At 42.5% G+C, this 19,034-nt stretch overlaps 1 protein-coding gene across 1 annotated transcript in view; it reads right to left on the minus strand.

Moving 5' to 3' along the window:
* LOC125485263 (mucin-6-like) overlaps nt 1-19,034 on the minus strand; it is a 200,254-nt gene that overhangs the window by 155,517 nt on the left and 25,703 nt on the right. The window contains exons 3-4 of the mRNA XM_048607276.1: nt 4,654-4,792; nt 2,902-3,006 (exon numbers count right to left, since the gene is read on the minus strand). Of these exons, the coding sequence (XP_048463233.1) occupies nt 2,902-3,006; nt 4,654-4,792 (244 nt within the window). The remainder of the gene's footprint in view (nt 1-2,901; nt 3,007-4,653; nt 4,793-19,034) is intronic.

The following is a 19,034-nucleotide window of genomic DNA, read 5'->3' on the forward strand; positions in this document are numbered from 1 at the left end:
TGATGCTGCTTGGCCTGCTGTGTTCATCCAGCTCTACACCTTGTTATATCAGATTCTCAGCATCGGCAGTTCCTACTATCTCTATTAATCATACTCCTATGTTCACATCCAAATCATTTATATAAATGACGAAAAACAATGGACCCAGCACCGATCCTTGCGGCCCACTGCTGGTCATAGGTCTCCAGTCAGAAAAACAACTCTTCACCACCACCCTCTATCTTCTACCTTTTCGCCAGTTCTGTATCCAAATGGATAGTTTTCCCTGTATTCCATGTGATCTAACTTTGCTAACCAGTCTACCATGAGGAACCTTGTCAAACACCATACTGAAGTCCATCAAAAGGTACTTTCCCAGTTTCCCACAGAGTTCTAGGGTACACCTGATCAGGTCCTGGAGAGTTGTCTGCTTTAATGTGTTTTAAGACATCCAGCACCTCCTCCTCTGTAATATGGACATTTTTCAAGATGTCGCTATTTATTTCCCCATGTTCTCTATCTTCCATATCCTTCTCTACAGTAAACACTGATGGAAAATATTCATTTAGGATCTCCCCCATTTCCTGTAGTTCCACACATAAAAATTCACAGGCAGTAATACTGGCTCAGGGCTGGAACATTCCTCATAAGAAGGCCAGTACCTTCCTACATCAGTCAGTAGCACTATTATTAAAGAACTAGAATCTATTGTCTATTTTTAATTTGAACTTGACGTATATAGCAGTGTAGTCAGCTGGGATCAAGTGAATCCCTTGAGGAAGATAGGGCATGTAAGAGTACACTAAAGAGGGAAATCAGGAGGACAAAAAGGGGACATGGGGTAGCTTTGGCATATAAGGTTAAGGAGAATGCAAAGAGATTCTACATGTATAGTAAGTGCAAAAGAGTAACTAGGGAGAGAATGGGACCGCTTAAAGAACAACAAAGCCATCTGTATGGAACCAGAGGATATGGACATTTCGCATCAGTATTTAATGTGGAGAAAAGCATGGAAGCTAGGGAACTCGGATAAATAAATAGTGATGTCTTGAACAGAGTCCACATTACAGAAGAGGAGGTGCTGGAGGTCTTAAAAAGCATAAAGGTAGATAAATCTCCAGGATCTGATCAAATGTATCCCAGGAAGTTGTGGGAAGTTAGGGAAGAAATTGTGGGGTCCTTAACAGAGATATTGTATCATCTACAGCAACACGTGAGGTGCCGGAAGACTGGAGGGGGGCTAATATTGAGCTATTATTTAGGAAAGGCTGCAAGGAAAATCCAGGGATAATTGTCAGAGGCAATTCTGAGAGACACGATCTACATGCATTTGGAAAGGCAAGGACTGATAAGGAATAGTCAGTGTAGTTTCGTGCATGGGAAATCACAAACTTGATTGAGATTGTTTCAAGAAGATAGATGAAGGCAGAGCGGTAGACGTTGTATACATGGACTTTAACCAGGTCTTCGACAATTTTTTACATGGTAGACTGGTTAGTAAGGTTAGATCACATGGGATCCAGGGAGAGCTAGCCAATTGGTTACAAAAGAGGCTTGATGGGAGGAGACAGAGGGTGGTGGCTTAGAATGACAAGTCCTTCATTTAGAATCCTACAGTGTAGAAACAGGCCATTTGGCCCAACAAGTGCATGCCAACCCCCTGAAGTGCAGACCTACCCGCCCCCCCGCCCGCCTATTCCTGTAAACCTGCATTTCCCATGGCCAATCCACCTAACTTGCACATCTTTGGACTGTGGGAGGAAACCAGAGCACCTGGCAGAAACCCACGCAGACACAGGCAGAACGTGCAAACTCCACACAGACCATTGACCGAGGGTGGAATCGAACCCAGGTCCCTGGTGTTATGAGGCAGTAGTGCTAACCACTGAGCCACCATGCCACCCGTGGTAGAGGGTTACTGTTCATACTGGAGGACTGAGACTAGCAGTGTGCCACAAGGATTGGTGCTGGATCCTGTTGGTCATTTATATAAACAATTTGAATGAGAATATAGGAGGCATGGTTAGTATGTTTCCGAATGACACCAAAATTGGTGGTATAGCGGACAATGAAGAAGGTTATCAGGAGTACAATAAGATCTTGATCAACTGGGTCAGAGGGCCAAAGAATGGCATATGGAGTTTAATTTAGATAAATGTGAGTGTTACATTTTGGTAAGATGAACCAGGGCAGGACTTACATAGTTAATTGTTGGACCCTGGGGAGTGTTGTCGAACAAACAGACTTAGGAATGCAGGTACATAGTTCCTTGAAAGTGGCATCAGTGATAACGTAGTGAAGGAGGCATTTGGAACGCTTGCCTTCATAGGTCAAAGCATTGAGTACAGGAGTCGGGATGTCAACACATTGTTAAGGCCACATTTGAAGTACTGCGTAAAATTTTAGTCAGCCTGAAATAGGAAAGATGTTATTAAACGACAAAGGTTGCAAAAAAGATTTACAAGGATGTTAATGAGATTGGAGGGTTGGAGTGATAAGGAGAGGCTGGATAGGTTGGGAAGTTTTTACCTGGAGCTTAGAAGGCTGAGGCGTGGCTTTATTGAAGTTTATAAAATCACGAGGGCCATATTTAAGATGAATAGCCAAGGTCTTTTCCCCAGAATAAGAGATTCCAAAACTAGACAGCATATGTTTAAGGTGAGAGGTGAAAGATTTAAAAGGGTCCTGAAGTGCAATTTTACCTCACAGAGGGTGGTGTGTATCTGGCATGAGCTGCTACAGGAAGTGGTAGAGGCAAGTACAATTACATTTAAAAGACACTTGAATAGGTACGTGGATAGGAAAGGTTTAGCCAAACACAGGCAACTGGGACTAGTTCAGTTAAGGAAACCTGGTCTGCATGGGCAAGTTGGGGCAAATAGTCTGTTTCCATGTTGTATGACTTAATGACTACATACTTACCTCATAAGTAGCGTAGATGACACTTGCTAATCGAGTTTTTGTGTATGTAGTACCACACTGTTCAAAAATTGCTTCTATCGTGCCATGCCTGGGCATTTTATTGCTCTGCAAAATAGAAAAACTTAGATGATTCTGTGAAAATATACATTAGCTCCACTCCTTTCAGCAAACAATAATTTTCATGCAAACAAAACATTCAAATTACTTTTTTTTAATTCATCACAGGATTTGGATATCAATAGCTATACCAGCATTTATTATCCATCTTTAACTGGTCTTCAGAAGGTGCTGGTGAGCTATCGTCTTGGACCACTATAGTGCAAGAGGTACACTTACAGTGCTGTTAGGATGGAATTGCCTGGATTTTGATCTGGCAGCAACGAAGGAGTGTCATGAAGGAGTATCCCTGGCTTTCTAAATGTTTCAGAAATAACAGCTTGGAAGACAGTGTCAGTAAGTTGCCGCAGTGCACTGGCATCGGTGGTGGATGGAATTAACTTTAAAAGACATCAATGGAGTGCCAAACAATCAGGCTAATTTAGTTCTAATTTATTGAATGTTGTTGAAGCTGCCCTCATTCAAGCAAGTAGAGAATATCTCATCACACACCTAATTTGCGTCTTGTAGATACTGGACAGGTATAAGGGAGGCAGAAGGTGAGTCACTCCTCACAGAATTCCTTGCCTCTGATCTGCTGTTACAACCACATTACATATTTGGCTAATCAAGCTCAGCTTCCAGTCAATGGTCATCCTCAAGACATTGGCCATTAGTGGATTTGGTGACACTCATGCCATTCACGGTCAGAAAGAAGTAGTCAGGTTCTCTTGCTGGAGATGATCATTGCCTGGCCCCTGTGTAGCAAGAACATTACTTGGAACAGAAATTGTTTCAGCATGTGAAAAGAGGTGAATGATGCTGAAGATTTCCAACGATCAGCAAACATCCCTTTTCTGACCTTATGATGGAGAAAAGGTCATTGACAAAGCAGCTAAAATCCCCCAAGGATCTTCTGCAGAGATGTCCTGGAACTGAGAAGATAAATCACCAAACACCACAACCGTCTTCCTTTGTTCTAAATATGAGTCGAACCAGTGAGGAAATTTTCTCTTCAATTTCCATTGACTTCAGTTTTGCTAGGACACCTTGATGTCTCACTCAGTCAAATGCTACCTGATGTCAAAGGCACTCACTCTCACCTCCCATTCTGAGTTCAGCTCTTCTCTCCAAGTTTGGGCAATGGCCAGAAGCTAAGAGACCCTGATGGGCCAAACTAAGTATCAATGAGCAGATTATTGATGAAAAATTAGCATTTGACATAACTGTCAATGACCCCTTTGATTACTTTGCTGATCATCAGTTCTTGAGATAAGGGGAAAGGAAGGGAGGGAGAAAGACAGAGAGTGAGAATGACACTTAATACTACAATTGAATTAACAAAGCAGGCTAAACACATAACCAGACTTTTATCTTGCCAACTGGTCTCATTATGAATACATGTTGAGTGCTAAAACTTATTTTTGAAGTCAAGAACACAATTTTGGAAAATCTCCTGACTGATAGCTTCCAGCACCAAAGGGAAAATTCAGTCCATTAACTTTGATTCTGTCTTCTGCCAAGTCAACTGAGTATTTCCAAAATATTCTGGTTTGTGTAATTTCACTGAAGTATTTTTCTTCTCTGAGACAGTAAAGGCATCTAAAAATTTAACCAGTATTACCAACTGGTGCTTCACAACAGGTCAAAACTTACCCCAACAAGTAGATACTCGCAATCACCATGGAATCTGTATGTTCTTTCATCAAATGTCGTCATAAATGAGCCTCCTTCAATTGAACAAGTACCAGGACATTGAATGTCAGAGCAGTCCCATTGTGCTCCAACACATGTGCTATAAAGAAACATTAGTTTTTAATTTTATTGCATTCAGACAAATGCCATTAAAATACTACCTAAAGTTATGAGAAGACTCTCATGCAATATTTCTCCAATGTACTTTTCAAAAATATATTGCTCAATGGATTTTCAAATCACCTTTCCTCCAAAGCTGCTGTTACCATAGAATCGTCCAGTACAGAAGAGACCTTTCAGCACTAACCAAGTCTCCACCAATCATACCAATGACATTTCCAGCCGCACACAAGAACAAGTTCACCCACTTCAATTGAGGCATAACATTCAAATTAATACATCAATTGATTACATGCAGATCCTGAAATATTTTACAGTAACACTGGGAGCTTAAAGAGTAAATGTCATATTTCTCAGCATTAACAATAACTACTGAAATTGACCAATATTTCTTCAGATATACTGGTACTTATGGTAATGTCCAAAGTGGAACTGTCTAACCTATTTCTATTTCTTTGGTGTTGTCACTAAATTTTACACCAGTAAACTCCTGGTTAAAGAAACTGAACACAACCCACTAAGGATAAGTTTCTATTAGTACAGGAACAAGAGTGACTAAGTTCCACTGATAAAATCTTGTGAAAGAGATAGGTTTCTTTAACTTTTCTGGCTTTATAATCAGTGAAACATTTTCTTCAGGAAGTACACATTCCTGAGTGAGCAAACTAGGAGATCAATAGCACAACTGCCCACAGCAGTACTACATCATAAACATCACCTCTTCATATTAGGAAGCAGTGAAACCTGGTGCTTAAATAATGTCTTATGCTCTTTAAACCAAAAAAGAACTGATAATAAAATACTCACAAAATTGTGCACTAAATTAATTAACATTGTAAAATGTCTCAATTAGAGCGAGGCGACTAAAATGCAGCTCCAGCATCCAAAAAATATTCAAAATGCTGGGTATTAACTCATAACCCCAAGACAGGTACCTCCTTTAAAGTTGGCACATTGCCCTCGAAGTGGCCAATCAGCTCTGTACTTGTCTGTAATTGCTGTGCACTTTTTCCACTATTTCGAAGGCAAGTTCCTATATCTAAACACACTATTAAACTTAAAAAGTATACCCTTTTTATTATTTCTGCCTAGTGTCTCAAATATATTTACTTGTTTCTGTGTACATGATAATCAGTCTAACTATCCACTTTTATTTGCAGGTTTTGGGGTTCAGAGGACATGTGCCAAAGCCCTAGAATCTCAGGCATTAAATTTGAGTCAATGCAGAAATGCATATTAAAATGCTGAAAAACATTTGTTTGAGGCCACTCATTCTGCTCAGTCAACTTGTTTTCTTAGATAACCAGAGAAATGGAACTTCTTTTAGAATGAAAGCAAGACATCCCTCGAAACAGGGGCTTACACTCCAAGACATTGTCCTAAATTGCTAGGACCATGTTAAACAGGAAGAATACATTTTTAACTGAAGTTATTGATCAGGTACAAGTTCGATTAAATTGTCAAGTAAGAGCAAAACACTGGGGATGCTAGAAATACGAAACAGAAAGTGCTAAAGAAACTCAGCAGATCTAGCAGCATCTGTAGAGAAAGAAACAGTTAACGGTTAAAGTTGATATGACTCCTATTCTAACTGACTTACCTCTCCACCACTCTCTTACCATTCCCAAAGATTAACCATGACTGTCTACACAGAGTGCACTAGACCTGCAAGACTTACCCTAGCGCACACAACCCTTATGATATGGACTCCCTAGCCCTGTTAATCTTCAAGTGGCAGACTGACCCTTTCCAAAACAAATAGACTCATAGTGGATTGGCTTAGTGGCCAACACCTTCTGATTGAAGGCTGTCTGCCTTTACTTAACTGAGGACTTAGGTTTTGAGACACGGCCATTTGGTTGAAGCACATTCAGTGTGCCTGCAGCAGAAGTGCTGGCACATGGTGCAGGTGTGAGATTGACATAGTGAGGTGTTGTACAGCAACATGTCAAACCAATTCACTGATCACTGCTGACACTATGAGAAGTTGCCTGGCTCTGTTATGAGGTTACTATGGCTTTAAGAGGTGTATTTTGTCCTGTTTCTTTCTTTACTGTCCCTTTTTTATGAAGCAAGTTTGAGACAGAGGTGCCAAGTTGTCTGCTTGTGAGACCTTGGGGCTTTTTTTTAAAGTTGGAACAATAGAAGCAGCCTGTATGGGTGAGGTCAAGTTCCCACAGAAACATGATTTTTAGTTTTAGTTTTCTGCAGTAGCTGGGGTCTTGAAGCTGGGATGTGGAAGCTCTTATTCCTCTCTCTGTTACAACTAAAAGCTGGGGTATTCTTTCTGCTATTAAAATAGTACTTGACACAATATGTTTTACTGAATTTGTCTTTGCTAAGGATGTTACTACTTTGGAACAGTTAATATATCGATTATTTTGTTAAGCATATTGATACAGTTACAGTTAAGTCAATTTTTTATTTCTTATTTTGTCTGTATTTCAACTGCAATGTTAAAATTAAGTGTGTTTTGATTAATGTCGAGTAGTTTGACCAGTTGAACTGCATCTGGAATGCAATGCCATACCTTTAAAATAAGAAAAAGTTGGGTCAAGACCATCTTCGTAATAATATTTTGAAGGGGCTTGGTATGGTCCTTAACACTGTCTTTGCTAAAGGACGAGTCAAAAGAGAGATACTGTGAGCTTTTGAGCTCTGGCTGAAGGAGGAAAGCACAAAAAAGCAAGGCAAGACAAGGCAGATATGCTGTAAATATTGTTAGAATCCTTGCTGATTTTTCAATACTTCGGTTTTATCAGTTTGGGTTGGAGCTGTGAGCTGCGAGCTGAAACATTTGTTTGTTTGTTTCTTTTGTTATAAACAGGCAGCTGCTCACAGTCCAAAGGTGACCTTTTAGCTCTCATCTCACATTTCACACTTGTGAAATTGTTCAAACTGTTGTTTGTGAGGGCAGGCTGGATGTTAATTATAAATTGGTTCTTGAATGAAGGATTCTACAGATTCTTTGACATCAGAGAAAGCAGTATATTTAACCAGATAGCAGAAATATGGCCATTAACAAGGTCAGTACCTGGGAATTGTAGCAAGCAAGTCATGCAGACAATATGGTACCAGAGTTTGAATTGTTTTTTGTACTGTTTCTGAGAGAAGGAGTTTGGCTGTTAATGCTACAGCATGAATATTTGAAAACTTCCTGCCTAACCTTCCATTATAAGCTGTTAGAAGTTCAGGGAACAAACGAAGTTATAAGAATTACTCAACTTCCTCAGAGTGAGCTGAAAAGGTGGCACAGATTGATGTTTTCAGAAAATCAACCAAGAAACATTCATATATGCCTGTCAAACACTGCATCATGAAAACTGCTTAAGTAATCTGGCCAGATTTGTTATTTTGCTGTATTTGTTTGTCTGACTATCTTTCTGTATGAATGGAGCTGAAAACAAAAATTATTGGGTTTAAATCACAGACATTATCAAATTACCTTGTTGTTTAATTTTGCTCTAATAAAGTTACCGTATTGTTAAATATACTGTATTTTGTTTAAACTACAAACCCAGTGTCTAAAATAAAATAATCACAAAGGTTTCAGATTGGTTATTCAAAAAATCTGGTTAGGAACCACTATAGTCAATTTTGAGGACCTTTGAATGTTTTAATTCTATTGCAGTGCGAATATAGACGTGGGGCGGCTAATGTTTTTTGGCTGTGTGTCTCTGTGGTCGTAACAATATCAGAGTAGGCATAAGTCAGGGAGCACGAAGAAAGAAGGCAGAGAACATGCTCCGTGGCTCAATCTATGATTGCCCAGTGGGCAAAATATCCTGGTGGCTGCAGTTGAATGAATGGTGCTGGTGCACTCCCAAGTGCAGAGCTGGGAGCTGTGACATAAAGGTGCAGAGAGGCAGGTATATGTCTGATGCCAATATCCTTGGATGGGGGTGCTGCAGGAGGTCCCTGCCCATGGAGAGTGCCCTAAGAATTTGGTGATTGCTGCCCAAGCTGAAGGCCCAGAGGAGCCAATCTGAATCACCAAGTAATCTCTCTGGAGTTAGAGTCATAGAGGTGTACAGCATGGAAACCGAACCTTCCTTCGGCCCAAACCATCCATGCCAAACAGATATCCTAAATTAATCTAGTCCCATTTGACAGCGTTTGGCCCATACCCCTCTAAACCCTTCCTATTCAAGTACTCATCCAGATGCCTTTTAAATGTTGTAATTGTACCAGCCTCCAACTCTTCCTCCAGCAGCTCATTCCATACACGCACCACCCCTTATAGGAAAAAGCTGCCCCTTAAGTCCCTTTTATATCTTTCCCCTCTCACCTTAAACCTATGCCCTCTAGTTTAAGAATCCCCTACCCCACCCTATCCATGCCCCATATGATTTTATAAATCTTATAAGGTCACCCCTCAGCCTCCAACATTCCAGGGAAAAAAGCTTCTGCCTACTCAGTCTCTGCCTATAGCTCAAACTCCCCAGCCCTGGTAACATCCTTGTAAATCTTTTCTGAGCCCTTTCAATTTTAACAACATCTTTCCTAAAGCAGGGAAATGCATGCAGTATTCCAAAAGTGGTCTAAGCAATATCCTGTACAGCCGCATCATGACACCCCAACTCCTACACTCAATGCAGTGACCAATAAAGGCAAGTGTAAATGCCTTCTTCATGAACTTGACATCAGCCATGAGCACCACTACTTCAATGGTGAATGCATAATCTAGTTCTCCATGACACTGAACCATAGCATTGTGGCTATGTGAGTGTTGAGTTTCAAGTGCATCACACATTTGCAGAGCATTGACTAGTATGTTGCTATTTCTGACTACCATGCTTCTTCTTATACAGCAGATACACAATAATTAGGTGATATCAGTGACTCTAAAGTGATACTGGTCACATTAATGTCATACTATATAAAAAATTGCTGGCAAGTAGACAGAGATCTTCAAGATTATGAAAGGATTTGATAGGTAGTCATAGAGAAAATAGAATTTCAGAAATTTATAGCACAGAGGAGGACAATTAGTTTACTGCATCTGTGTCATTTGAAAAGCACCTGTGATTGATCCATGTCTATGGCACTTAAAAGGGAATGATTCTGCATTCAGTGATCAAACAGTATTGATACAGTATTAAAACACTGCAGCACGTGCTCAATTTAGGTCATAACACTAAAACAAAGTAAAGAACTTCAATAAGGTTAGGGTTAGGTTTAACTACCCAGTTACGCTCAAGGCTGTGACTGGTGCCCAGGACCCCATCTGGAGCACACACCTACGTCTTGGAGCAGCAGACATTCCTCAACAATGCCCAAGATTGACCAGACCAACCACAAAACCTCCTGGAATGTACAAGGCCACAACTGGTGCCCAGGACTCCATGGGGAGCACACACTTACCTCTCAGAGCAGCAGACTTCCCTCACAGGATTGACTAGGAGCAGCCACCTACCCAGGAAACGTGGGAGACATGCTGTCTTCAAGTGAGACTGAGACTTCAGAGTTTCAAGTCCCCCCTCCCCAACATACACTTGAGAACAAAATGGATGAACTTCAAGCTAGACTCACCTTTCAAAGGGAATTGAGGGACTTCTGTGTGGCCTGTTTTACAGAGACATGACTGACTCCAGTTACACCTGACTGTGCCTTATAATCTGAGGGTTTCTCAGTTTACCAAATAGGCTGCTCAACATCTTTGGGCAAGACAAGGGACAATGGGGTCTGCCTCCTAAACAACACCTCCTGGTGCTCAGACATAGTGACCCTGAGGGGTTACTGCTCCCTGGACCTTGAATATTTTAGTGAAGTCCAATCCTTACTACATGCCACAGCAGCTCACCTCTGCTACCGTGACAGTGGTCTACATCCCACCCCTTGCAGAAGTGGAGAGTGCACTTGAAGTTTACAACATTACAAACAGTCTTCAGACAAAGTACCCCGAGGCCTTGTTCATTGTAGCTGGTGATTTCAACCAGACCAACCTTAAGAATATGCTACCAAAATACCATCAACACACTTCCTCTCCCACCAGAGGTCTGAATGTCCTTGACCATTGCTATACAGCCATCAAAGATGCTTACCACTCCATCCCCCATCCACATTTTGGAAAATCAGGTCAGAAGACTGTGTTCCTCCTTCCAGGTTACAAACAGAAATTGAACCGTAAAGACCCAGTACAGAAAGTAATACAGTATTGATTTGACACAACAGAGGGCTTCTACAGGACTGCTTAGAGCCGGTGGACCAGTCTATATCCCCCAACCAAAAACCATGGATGAACCAGGAGATCCATTCCCTTCTGCAGTCCAGGACTGAAGCGTACAGGTCGGGCAACCCTGATCTATAAAGGAAATCCAGGTATGATCTTTGTAAAGCCATCAGAGATGCCAAGAGACAATACCAAAGTAAGCTTGAGACCCAGACCAACCACATGGACAATTCATTTGTGGCAATGCTTACACGACAAAGCGAATTCAAGCAGAATCATGGGCAAGAGAACATCTCTACTTGATGAACTCAATGCATTCTATGCATGCTTTGAGCAGATGGTCAGTGAAACGATGTCACATATCCCAACACTCTTGGATGCACCTGCACCCACAGTCACCGCCACAGATGTTAGGTCGGCCTTCTTGCAAACAAACCCACAGGAAGCAACTAGCCCAGATGGAATCCCCGATCATGCACTCAGACCCTGTGCAGACCGGCTGGGAGGTGTATTTGCAGACATCTTTAACTTCTCCTCATAATGATCTGGTGCCCACCTGCTTCAAGAAGACCACCATCATCCCAGTGCCAAAGAAAAATCATGCAGCATGCCCAGTGGATCTGACTTCCATAATTATAAAGTGCTTTAAGAAGTTAGTCATCGTTCACGTCAATTTCAGGCTACCAAATTACCTTGATCCTTTGCAATTCACCTACCGGTGCAACAGATCCACAACAGACACTGTCTCCCTGGCCCTACACTCATCCCTGGAGAATCTGGATAACAAGGATACCTACAGCAGGTTCCCACTTATTAACTACAGCTATGCCTTCAACTCCATAATTCCAAACAAACTCATCTCTAAACTCTGAGATCTAGTCTCGACTCCCCGCCCTGTAACTGGATCCTTGACTTCCTGACCCATAGACCTATTGACTTCCTTGGATGAACCAGGAAATCCACTCCCTACTGAAGACCAGACGTGCAGCATTCAAGTCAGGTCCAATACAGAAAATCCAGATATGACCTCATTGGGGAGGCCAAGAGGCAGTACCGGACAAAGTTCGAGGCCCAGACTTATCAAGCAGACTCCCATCATCTATGGAAAGGCCTAAACAACATTACAGGATACAAAATGAAATGGTGTAAGATGGCAGACAATGACATATCCCTCCCTGACACGCTCAATGCTTTCTATGCTCAGTTTGAGCACAGTATCACCAGTGTCACAACTTCTGCCCCAACAGTCCCAGACATATCTGTTCCCTCTGTCACCGCTTCAGATGTCAAATCAGTCTTCCTGGGAGCCAACCCAAGGAAAGCGATGGTCCGGACAGTGTCCCTGGCCGAGCACTCAGATCCTGTGCGGACCAACTGGCGGATGTATTCACTGACATCTTCAACCTCTCCCTCGTTCAAGCCGAAGTCTCCACCTGCTTCAAGAAGACCACCATCATCCCCATACCCAAGAAAACATAAGCACTGCACCTTAATGACTATCACCCAATAACTTTGACTTCAATAGGCACGGTGGTTCAGTGGTTAGCACTGCAGCGTCACAGCGCCAGGGACCAGCGTTCGATTCCACCCTTGGGCTGTCTGTATGGAGTTTGCACATTCTCTCCATGTTTGCGCGGGTGTCCTCTGGGTGCTCCAGTTTACTCCCACAATCCAAAGATGTGCAGGTTAGGTGGATTGGCCATGCTAAATTGCCTGTAGTGTTCAGGAATGTGTAGATTAGGTGGGTTATATGGGGGATGGGTCTGGGTGGGATGTTCCAAGGTTCGGTATAGACTTGTTGGGCCGAAGGGCCTGTTTCCACACTGTAGGGATTCTATGATGATGGTGATTCTATGAATAATCAAGAAGTGCTTCGAGAGGCTGGTCATGGGTCACATTACCGCCAGTCTCCCAACCTGCCTCAAGCCCTACAGTTTGCCTACTGACATAACAGGTCCACAGAGGATGCCATGTCCCTAGCCCTGCACTCATCCCTGGAACATCTGGACAACAAAGACACCTACGTTAGACTCCTGCTCGTTGACTGCAATTCTGCCTTCAACACCATTATCCCCCCCTGACTGATCTCAAAACTGCGTGATCTTGGTCTAGGCTCTGACCTCTGCAATTGGATCCTCAGCTTTCTGACCCGTAAGCCGCAATCAGTGAGGAAAGGTAACTGCACTTCCTCCACAATAACACTCAACACTGGAGCCCACAAAGGATGTGTCCTCAGCCCACTACTATACTCCCTGTATACCTACAACTGTGTTGCCAAATTCCGAACGACCACCATCTACAAGTTTGCTGATGACACTACTGTAGTAGGACGGATATCTCACAAAATACGGAAGGGAGATAGAGGGCTTGATGACGTGGTGCAATGAAACAATCGGTCTCTCAATGTCGGCAAAACCAAAGAACTGATCATTGACTTCAGGAAGAAGAGAAGAGAACTCGCTCCCATCTACATCAATAGAACTGAGGTCGAGAGGGTGAAGCGCATCAAGTTACTCAGAGTGACGATAACCGATGACTTGTCCTGGATTTCCCACTTAGATGCGATGGTCAAAGGGCACAACTTACCTCTTCTTCCTCAAGCGGCTCAGGAAATTTGGCATGTCCATAAGGTCCCTCACCAACTTCTACAGATGCACCATTGAAAGCATACTGTCTGGGTGCATAACGGCCTGGTATGGCAACTGCTCTGCTCAGGAATATAAAATAACTACAGAAGGTGGTCTGCGTACAATTTTACTGCATACAATTCTGGTCGCCACAATACCAAAAGGATGTGGATGCTTTGGAGAGGGTGCAGAGGAGGTTCACCAGGATGTTGCCTGGTATGGAGGACGCTAGCTATGAAGAGAAGTTGAGTAGATTAGGATTATTTACATTAGAAAGACGGAAGTTGAGGAGGGACCTGATTGAGGTCTACAAAATCATGAGAGGTATAGACAGGGTGGATAGCAAGAAGCTTTTTCCCAGAGTGGGGGACTCAATTACTAGGGGTCACGATTTCAGGAGAGGGGAAAAGTTTACGGGAGAAATGCGTGGAAAGTTCTTTACGCAGAGGGTGGTGGGTGCCTGGAACGCGTTGCCAGCGGAGGTGGTAGAGGCGGGCATGATAGCATCATTTAAGATGTATCTAGGCAGATACATGAATGGGCAGGGAGCAGAGGCATACAGATCCTTGGAAAGTAGTTTACATAGAGGATCTGGATCGGCGCAGGCTTGGAGGGGCCGAAGGGCCTGTTCCTTTGCTGTAATTTTCCTTGTTCTTTGTGGTGTACACAGCCAAGACCATCACGGAAGCTAACCTTCCATCCATGGACTCTATTTACACGGCTTGCTGCCACAGAAAGGCGGTCATCATCAAAGACCCATCACACCCTGGTAATGACCTCCTACAACCTCTTCCACCAGGCAGAAGATACAGAAGCCTGAACACACACACAAGCAGGTTCAGAAACAGCTTCTTTCCGGCCATTATCAGACTGTTGAATGAACTTTAGCCTCAAATAATGTAATCTGTATGCCTCTAAGTCTTTTTGATCTGTACATCCTTTGCTTGCTGTGATCTGCCTGTACCGCTCATAAACAAAGCTTTTCAATGTATTTTGGTACACTTCAGTAAGATTAGGTGACAACACCTCATCCACAATAATCCTCAAAACCGGTGCTCTGCATTGCTGCATACTCAGACCCCTACTATACTCTTATAGACTCACACGTGGCCACATTATGCCCAAATTACATTTACAATTTTGCTGATAACACCGCTATTTTGGGTCGATCACAAACAACAATGAGACAAAATACAAGAAAGAGATTGAGTGATTAGCAGCATGGAGGAAAGACAACAATCTCTCCATCAACGTCAGCAAAACGAAGGAGCTGGTCATTGACTTCAGGAAGCAGAGTGGAGGGCACGCCCCTGTCTGCTGATCTTCCTGAGGTGGAAATGTTCAAATTCCTGGGAGTGATGATAACCAACAATCAGTCCTGTCTGCTGCAACAGGAAGAGGTAGAAGATTAAAGAGGAAGACTACTAGGGTTGTAACCTTTGGATTACTTCTTGTGCCACATGCAACTGAGTACAGGAATAGGAAGATAGGTCAGATGAGCACCTGATTAAAGGGATGATATAGAGTCATAGAGTAAAAACAGCATGGAAATAGGCCCTTCATCCCAAACAGGTCCATGTTGATCATGGTGCCCAGTCAGATAGTTAATATGGGAGGGGGGGTTTTAGATATTTAAATATTGGGGCATCTTCTGGGGTAGGTGGGACCTGTACAAGTTTGCTGGGTTGCACCTGAACCAGAATGGGTCCAATGTAATTGCTGTGAGGTTTGGTTGTGCTGTTGGAGAGGATTTAAATTAATTTAGCAGAGGGATGGGGCATACATTATATGTAAAATCAGGAGCAAGGTCCAATAGATATAGTAGGAATGCTAGGACAATCCAGTAGGCAGAGAAGACGTAGGGAGAATATGATTTATAGAAAGTCCAGAGTTTTCTCATTGTAAGGAACTTGACTAGTAAGCTTGATGACCTTAAGAGCATTGATCAGCACATGGGAATATGATATTGTTGCAATCATTAAGACACACAATCATAGACTTGTACAACACAGAAACAGAATGGTCAGTCCAACTCGTCTGCACCAACCAGATATCCTAGACTGATCTAGTTCCATTTGCCAGCTTTTGGTCCACATCCCTCTAAACCCTTCTTATTCATGTAGCCATCCCGATGCCTTTTAAATATTGTAACTGTGCCTGCTTCAATCCCGTCCTCTGGCAGTTTGTTCCATACTCACACCACCCTCCGCGTGAAGAAGTTGCCTTTCAGGTCCCTCTTAAATCTTTCCCCTCTCACCTTAAACTTATGCCCTTTAGTTTTGCACTCCCCTATCCTGGGAAAAAGATTTTGACTATTCATCTTATTTATGACCCTCATGATTTTATAAACCTCGATAAGGTCACCGCTCAGCCTCTCACAGTCCGAGTAAAAAGTCCCAGCCTATACAGTCTCTTCAGACCGCTCAATCCTGGCAATGTCCTTGTACATCTTTCTGATGATTGAAGAAAGGTTAGGACTGGCAGCTCAACATTCAGGGTATAGAATGTGCAGGCATGATCGGGGGTTATAAGAGAAGTGGGGGCATTGTACTACAGATAAAGGAAACCATGACTGGTTTTCCAGGGAAAGAGTGCAACCTATTACAGACCAACGGCTCAACTTGTATGTGGAGCCTGAGGACTGGATGAGATCTTAAATGAATACTTCTCATCTGTACTCAGATGAAAAAAAATTGTAACTAGGGATTTCAGTGGGATTCTAGAACATGTTAAGATTAATAAGAAAGAGATATTAGATGTTTTAGTAGGCACAAAGGGATATAAATCCAAGGCCTAATGAGATGTATCCCAGGTTGCTATGGAAGGCAAGAGAGGAGATTGCTTGGGCCTGGGCGGAAATATTTAACACTTTGCTGGCCACAGGTGAAGTGCCCAGATGACTAGAGGATGGCGGATGTGGTTCCTTTGTTCGAGAAAGGTAACAGAGGTATGCCAGATAATTAAAAACTAGTTAGTTTGATGTCAGTGGTAGTGAAATTATTGGAAAAATTTCTGAGGGACGGGATTAATCAGCACTTGGAAAACCAGAGATTCACGAGAGATAATCAGCATGGATTCGTTAGAGGGAGATCATGTCTGACAAATTTAATTGAGTTTTTTGAGAAGTGGCTAAATATATTGGTGAGGATAGGGCAGTTAATGTGGTTTACTTGGGCTTCAGCAAGGCCTTTGACAAGGTTCTATGTGAAAAGCCCATGGGATGCAAGGCAGATTGGCAAACTAGATCCAAAACTGGCTTGCAAATATCAGATAAAGGAAGATGGTGAAAGGATATTTTTATAATGTGAAGTCTGTGACCAGTGCTGGGATCTTTGCTGTTTGTTATGTACATTAATGACTTGGATGTGACTGGAGAAAGTATAATTAGTAAGTTTGCAGATTATGTGAAAATTGATGTTCTTGTTGATAGTGAGGAAGATGGTCTCAGGCTACAGTCCAACGTTGATCAGCAATGAATGGTAGGTTGCTAGGAAGTGCTGCAAACAAAGGTATGTACAAATCCATTGATCTCTGAAGGTGTCAGCACAGTCGGGTGGTGAAGACGACATACAGGATGCTTACCTTCATCAGCAAAGGAGTAGAATATAAGATCAAGGAGGTCTTGTTACAACTTTATAAGATATTGGTTAGGCCACAGATCGAATATGTGTACAGTTCTGGTCGCCATACAATTGGAAGTACATGATTGCACTAGAGAAAAAGAAGAGGTCCACCAGGATCTTGCCTGGGATGAGAAATCTCACTTATGAGGAGAGACTGAATAAGTGGGACCTGTTTTGCTTGGAACAGAGGAGGCTAAGGGGGGATCTGATTGAAGTATACAAAGTTATGAGAGGCATAGACGTCGTAGATTGATTGATTGATTGATTGTTATTACATGTACTGAGATACAGTGGAAAGTTTCGTTTTGTGTGCCATACAGGCAGATTGCTCCATATAAAGGTACCATATCAGGATAGCAGAACAGAGTGCAGAATACAGTGTTATAGCCTCAGAGAAGGCGCAGCGAGGGATCAGAATTAACATTTGAGAGGTCCGTTCAAAATCTGCTTACAGCGTGGAAGTAGCTGTTCTTGAATCTGTTTGTATGTGTATTCAAACTTTTATATCTTCTGCCTGACGGAAGAGGGTGGAAGAGAGTATAACCAGGGTGGGAGGGGTGTTTGATTATGCTGGTTGCTTTCCCAAGGCAGCAGGAAGAATAGATGGAGTCAGTGGGTGGAAGGCTGATTTGTGTGCTACACTGGGCTATGTTCACAACTCTTTGTAGTTTTTTGCAGTCTTGGGAAGAACAGTTGCCATACCACACTGTGATGCATCCAGATGGGATGCATTCTACGGTGCTTCTATAAAAATTGGTAAGAGTCCTTGTGGACATGCTGAATTTTCCTAGCCTCCTGAGGAAGTAGAGACATTGTTGTGCTTTCCTGGTTATTGTGTCAACGTGGGTGGACCAGAACAGATTGTTGGTTCCTGCTGCAGGACCTCATTTCTTTTTTCACTCATGTCGTTGTACCGACATGTACCACGACTGCTGGCAATTCACACTCCCCCCTTCAGATAGCCAGCAGTCGCTCTGAGATATTAATGACCCTGGCGCCCCTGATTCAGTGTCCACTGCCACCTTCACACAGTTTTTGAATTTTCTTTGTGCTTTTAAATCACTTAATTAAAGTTTTACTTGAAGTCTTTTCCCTAATTACCAGGATTGAAATTGATATCTTTATTTAAAACCGGAGTGTTATGATCTGATCCATTTTCAAACTTAATGGAAAGTTCCTCATGTTACAAGCATTCTTCCTCAAAGGTTCTTTTACAACAATAATATTAGATAATATTAGATCTACAATAGATTATTCCCTAACTGGTTCTTCATCATACTGGTCCAGAAAACCAACTCTTACACATTCCAGAAATTTGTCTTCAACAGCATCAGTGCTTTTTAGATTTATCCTGTCTTTATGTACATTGAAGTCACATATGATTTACTGCATTACGTTTCTAAGATGCACCTCTAATTCCCTAATTTATGCAATGCCCTACATTATGACTGCTGAGTAGCAGAACATGGTAGCAGAAATTGGCCATTTCTGAAAAAGGGTCCCAACCCAAAACGTCAACTTTCCTGCCCCACTTATGCTGCCTGGCCTGCTGTGTTCCTCCAGCTCTACAAAATGTTGATGAAGATGTCTTTAGAATAATGTGGACGGCTTTCACTAAGCTGATTTCTGGGATGAAGGGGTTGACTTGTCAAGAACAGCTAAACAGATTAGACTTTATTTATGAATCAGAGATAGTAGGAACTGCAGACGCTGGAGAATCCGAGACAGCAAGGTGCAGGGCTGGATGAACACAGCAGGCCAAGCAGCATCATAGGAGCAGAAAGGCTGACGTTTCGGGCC

This window comes from Rhincodon typus, chromosome 17 (genome assembly GCF_021869965.1).
Source record: "Rhincodon typus isolate 14 chromosome 17, sRhiTyp1.1, whole genome shotgun sequence".
NCBI classification, from domain to species: Eukaryota; Metazoa; Chordata; class Chondrichthyes; order Orectolobiformes; family Rhincodontidae; genus Rhincodon; species Rhincodon typus.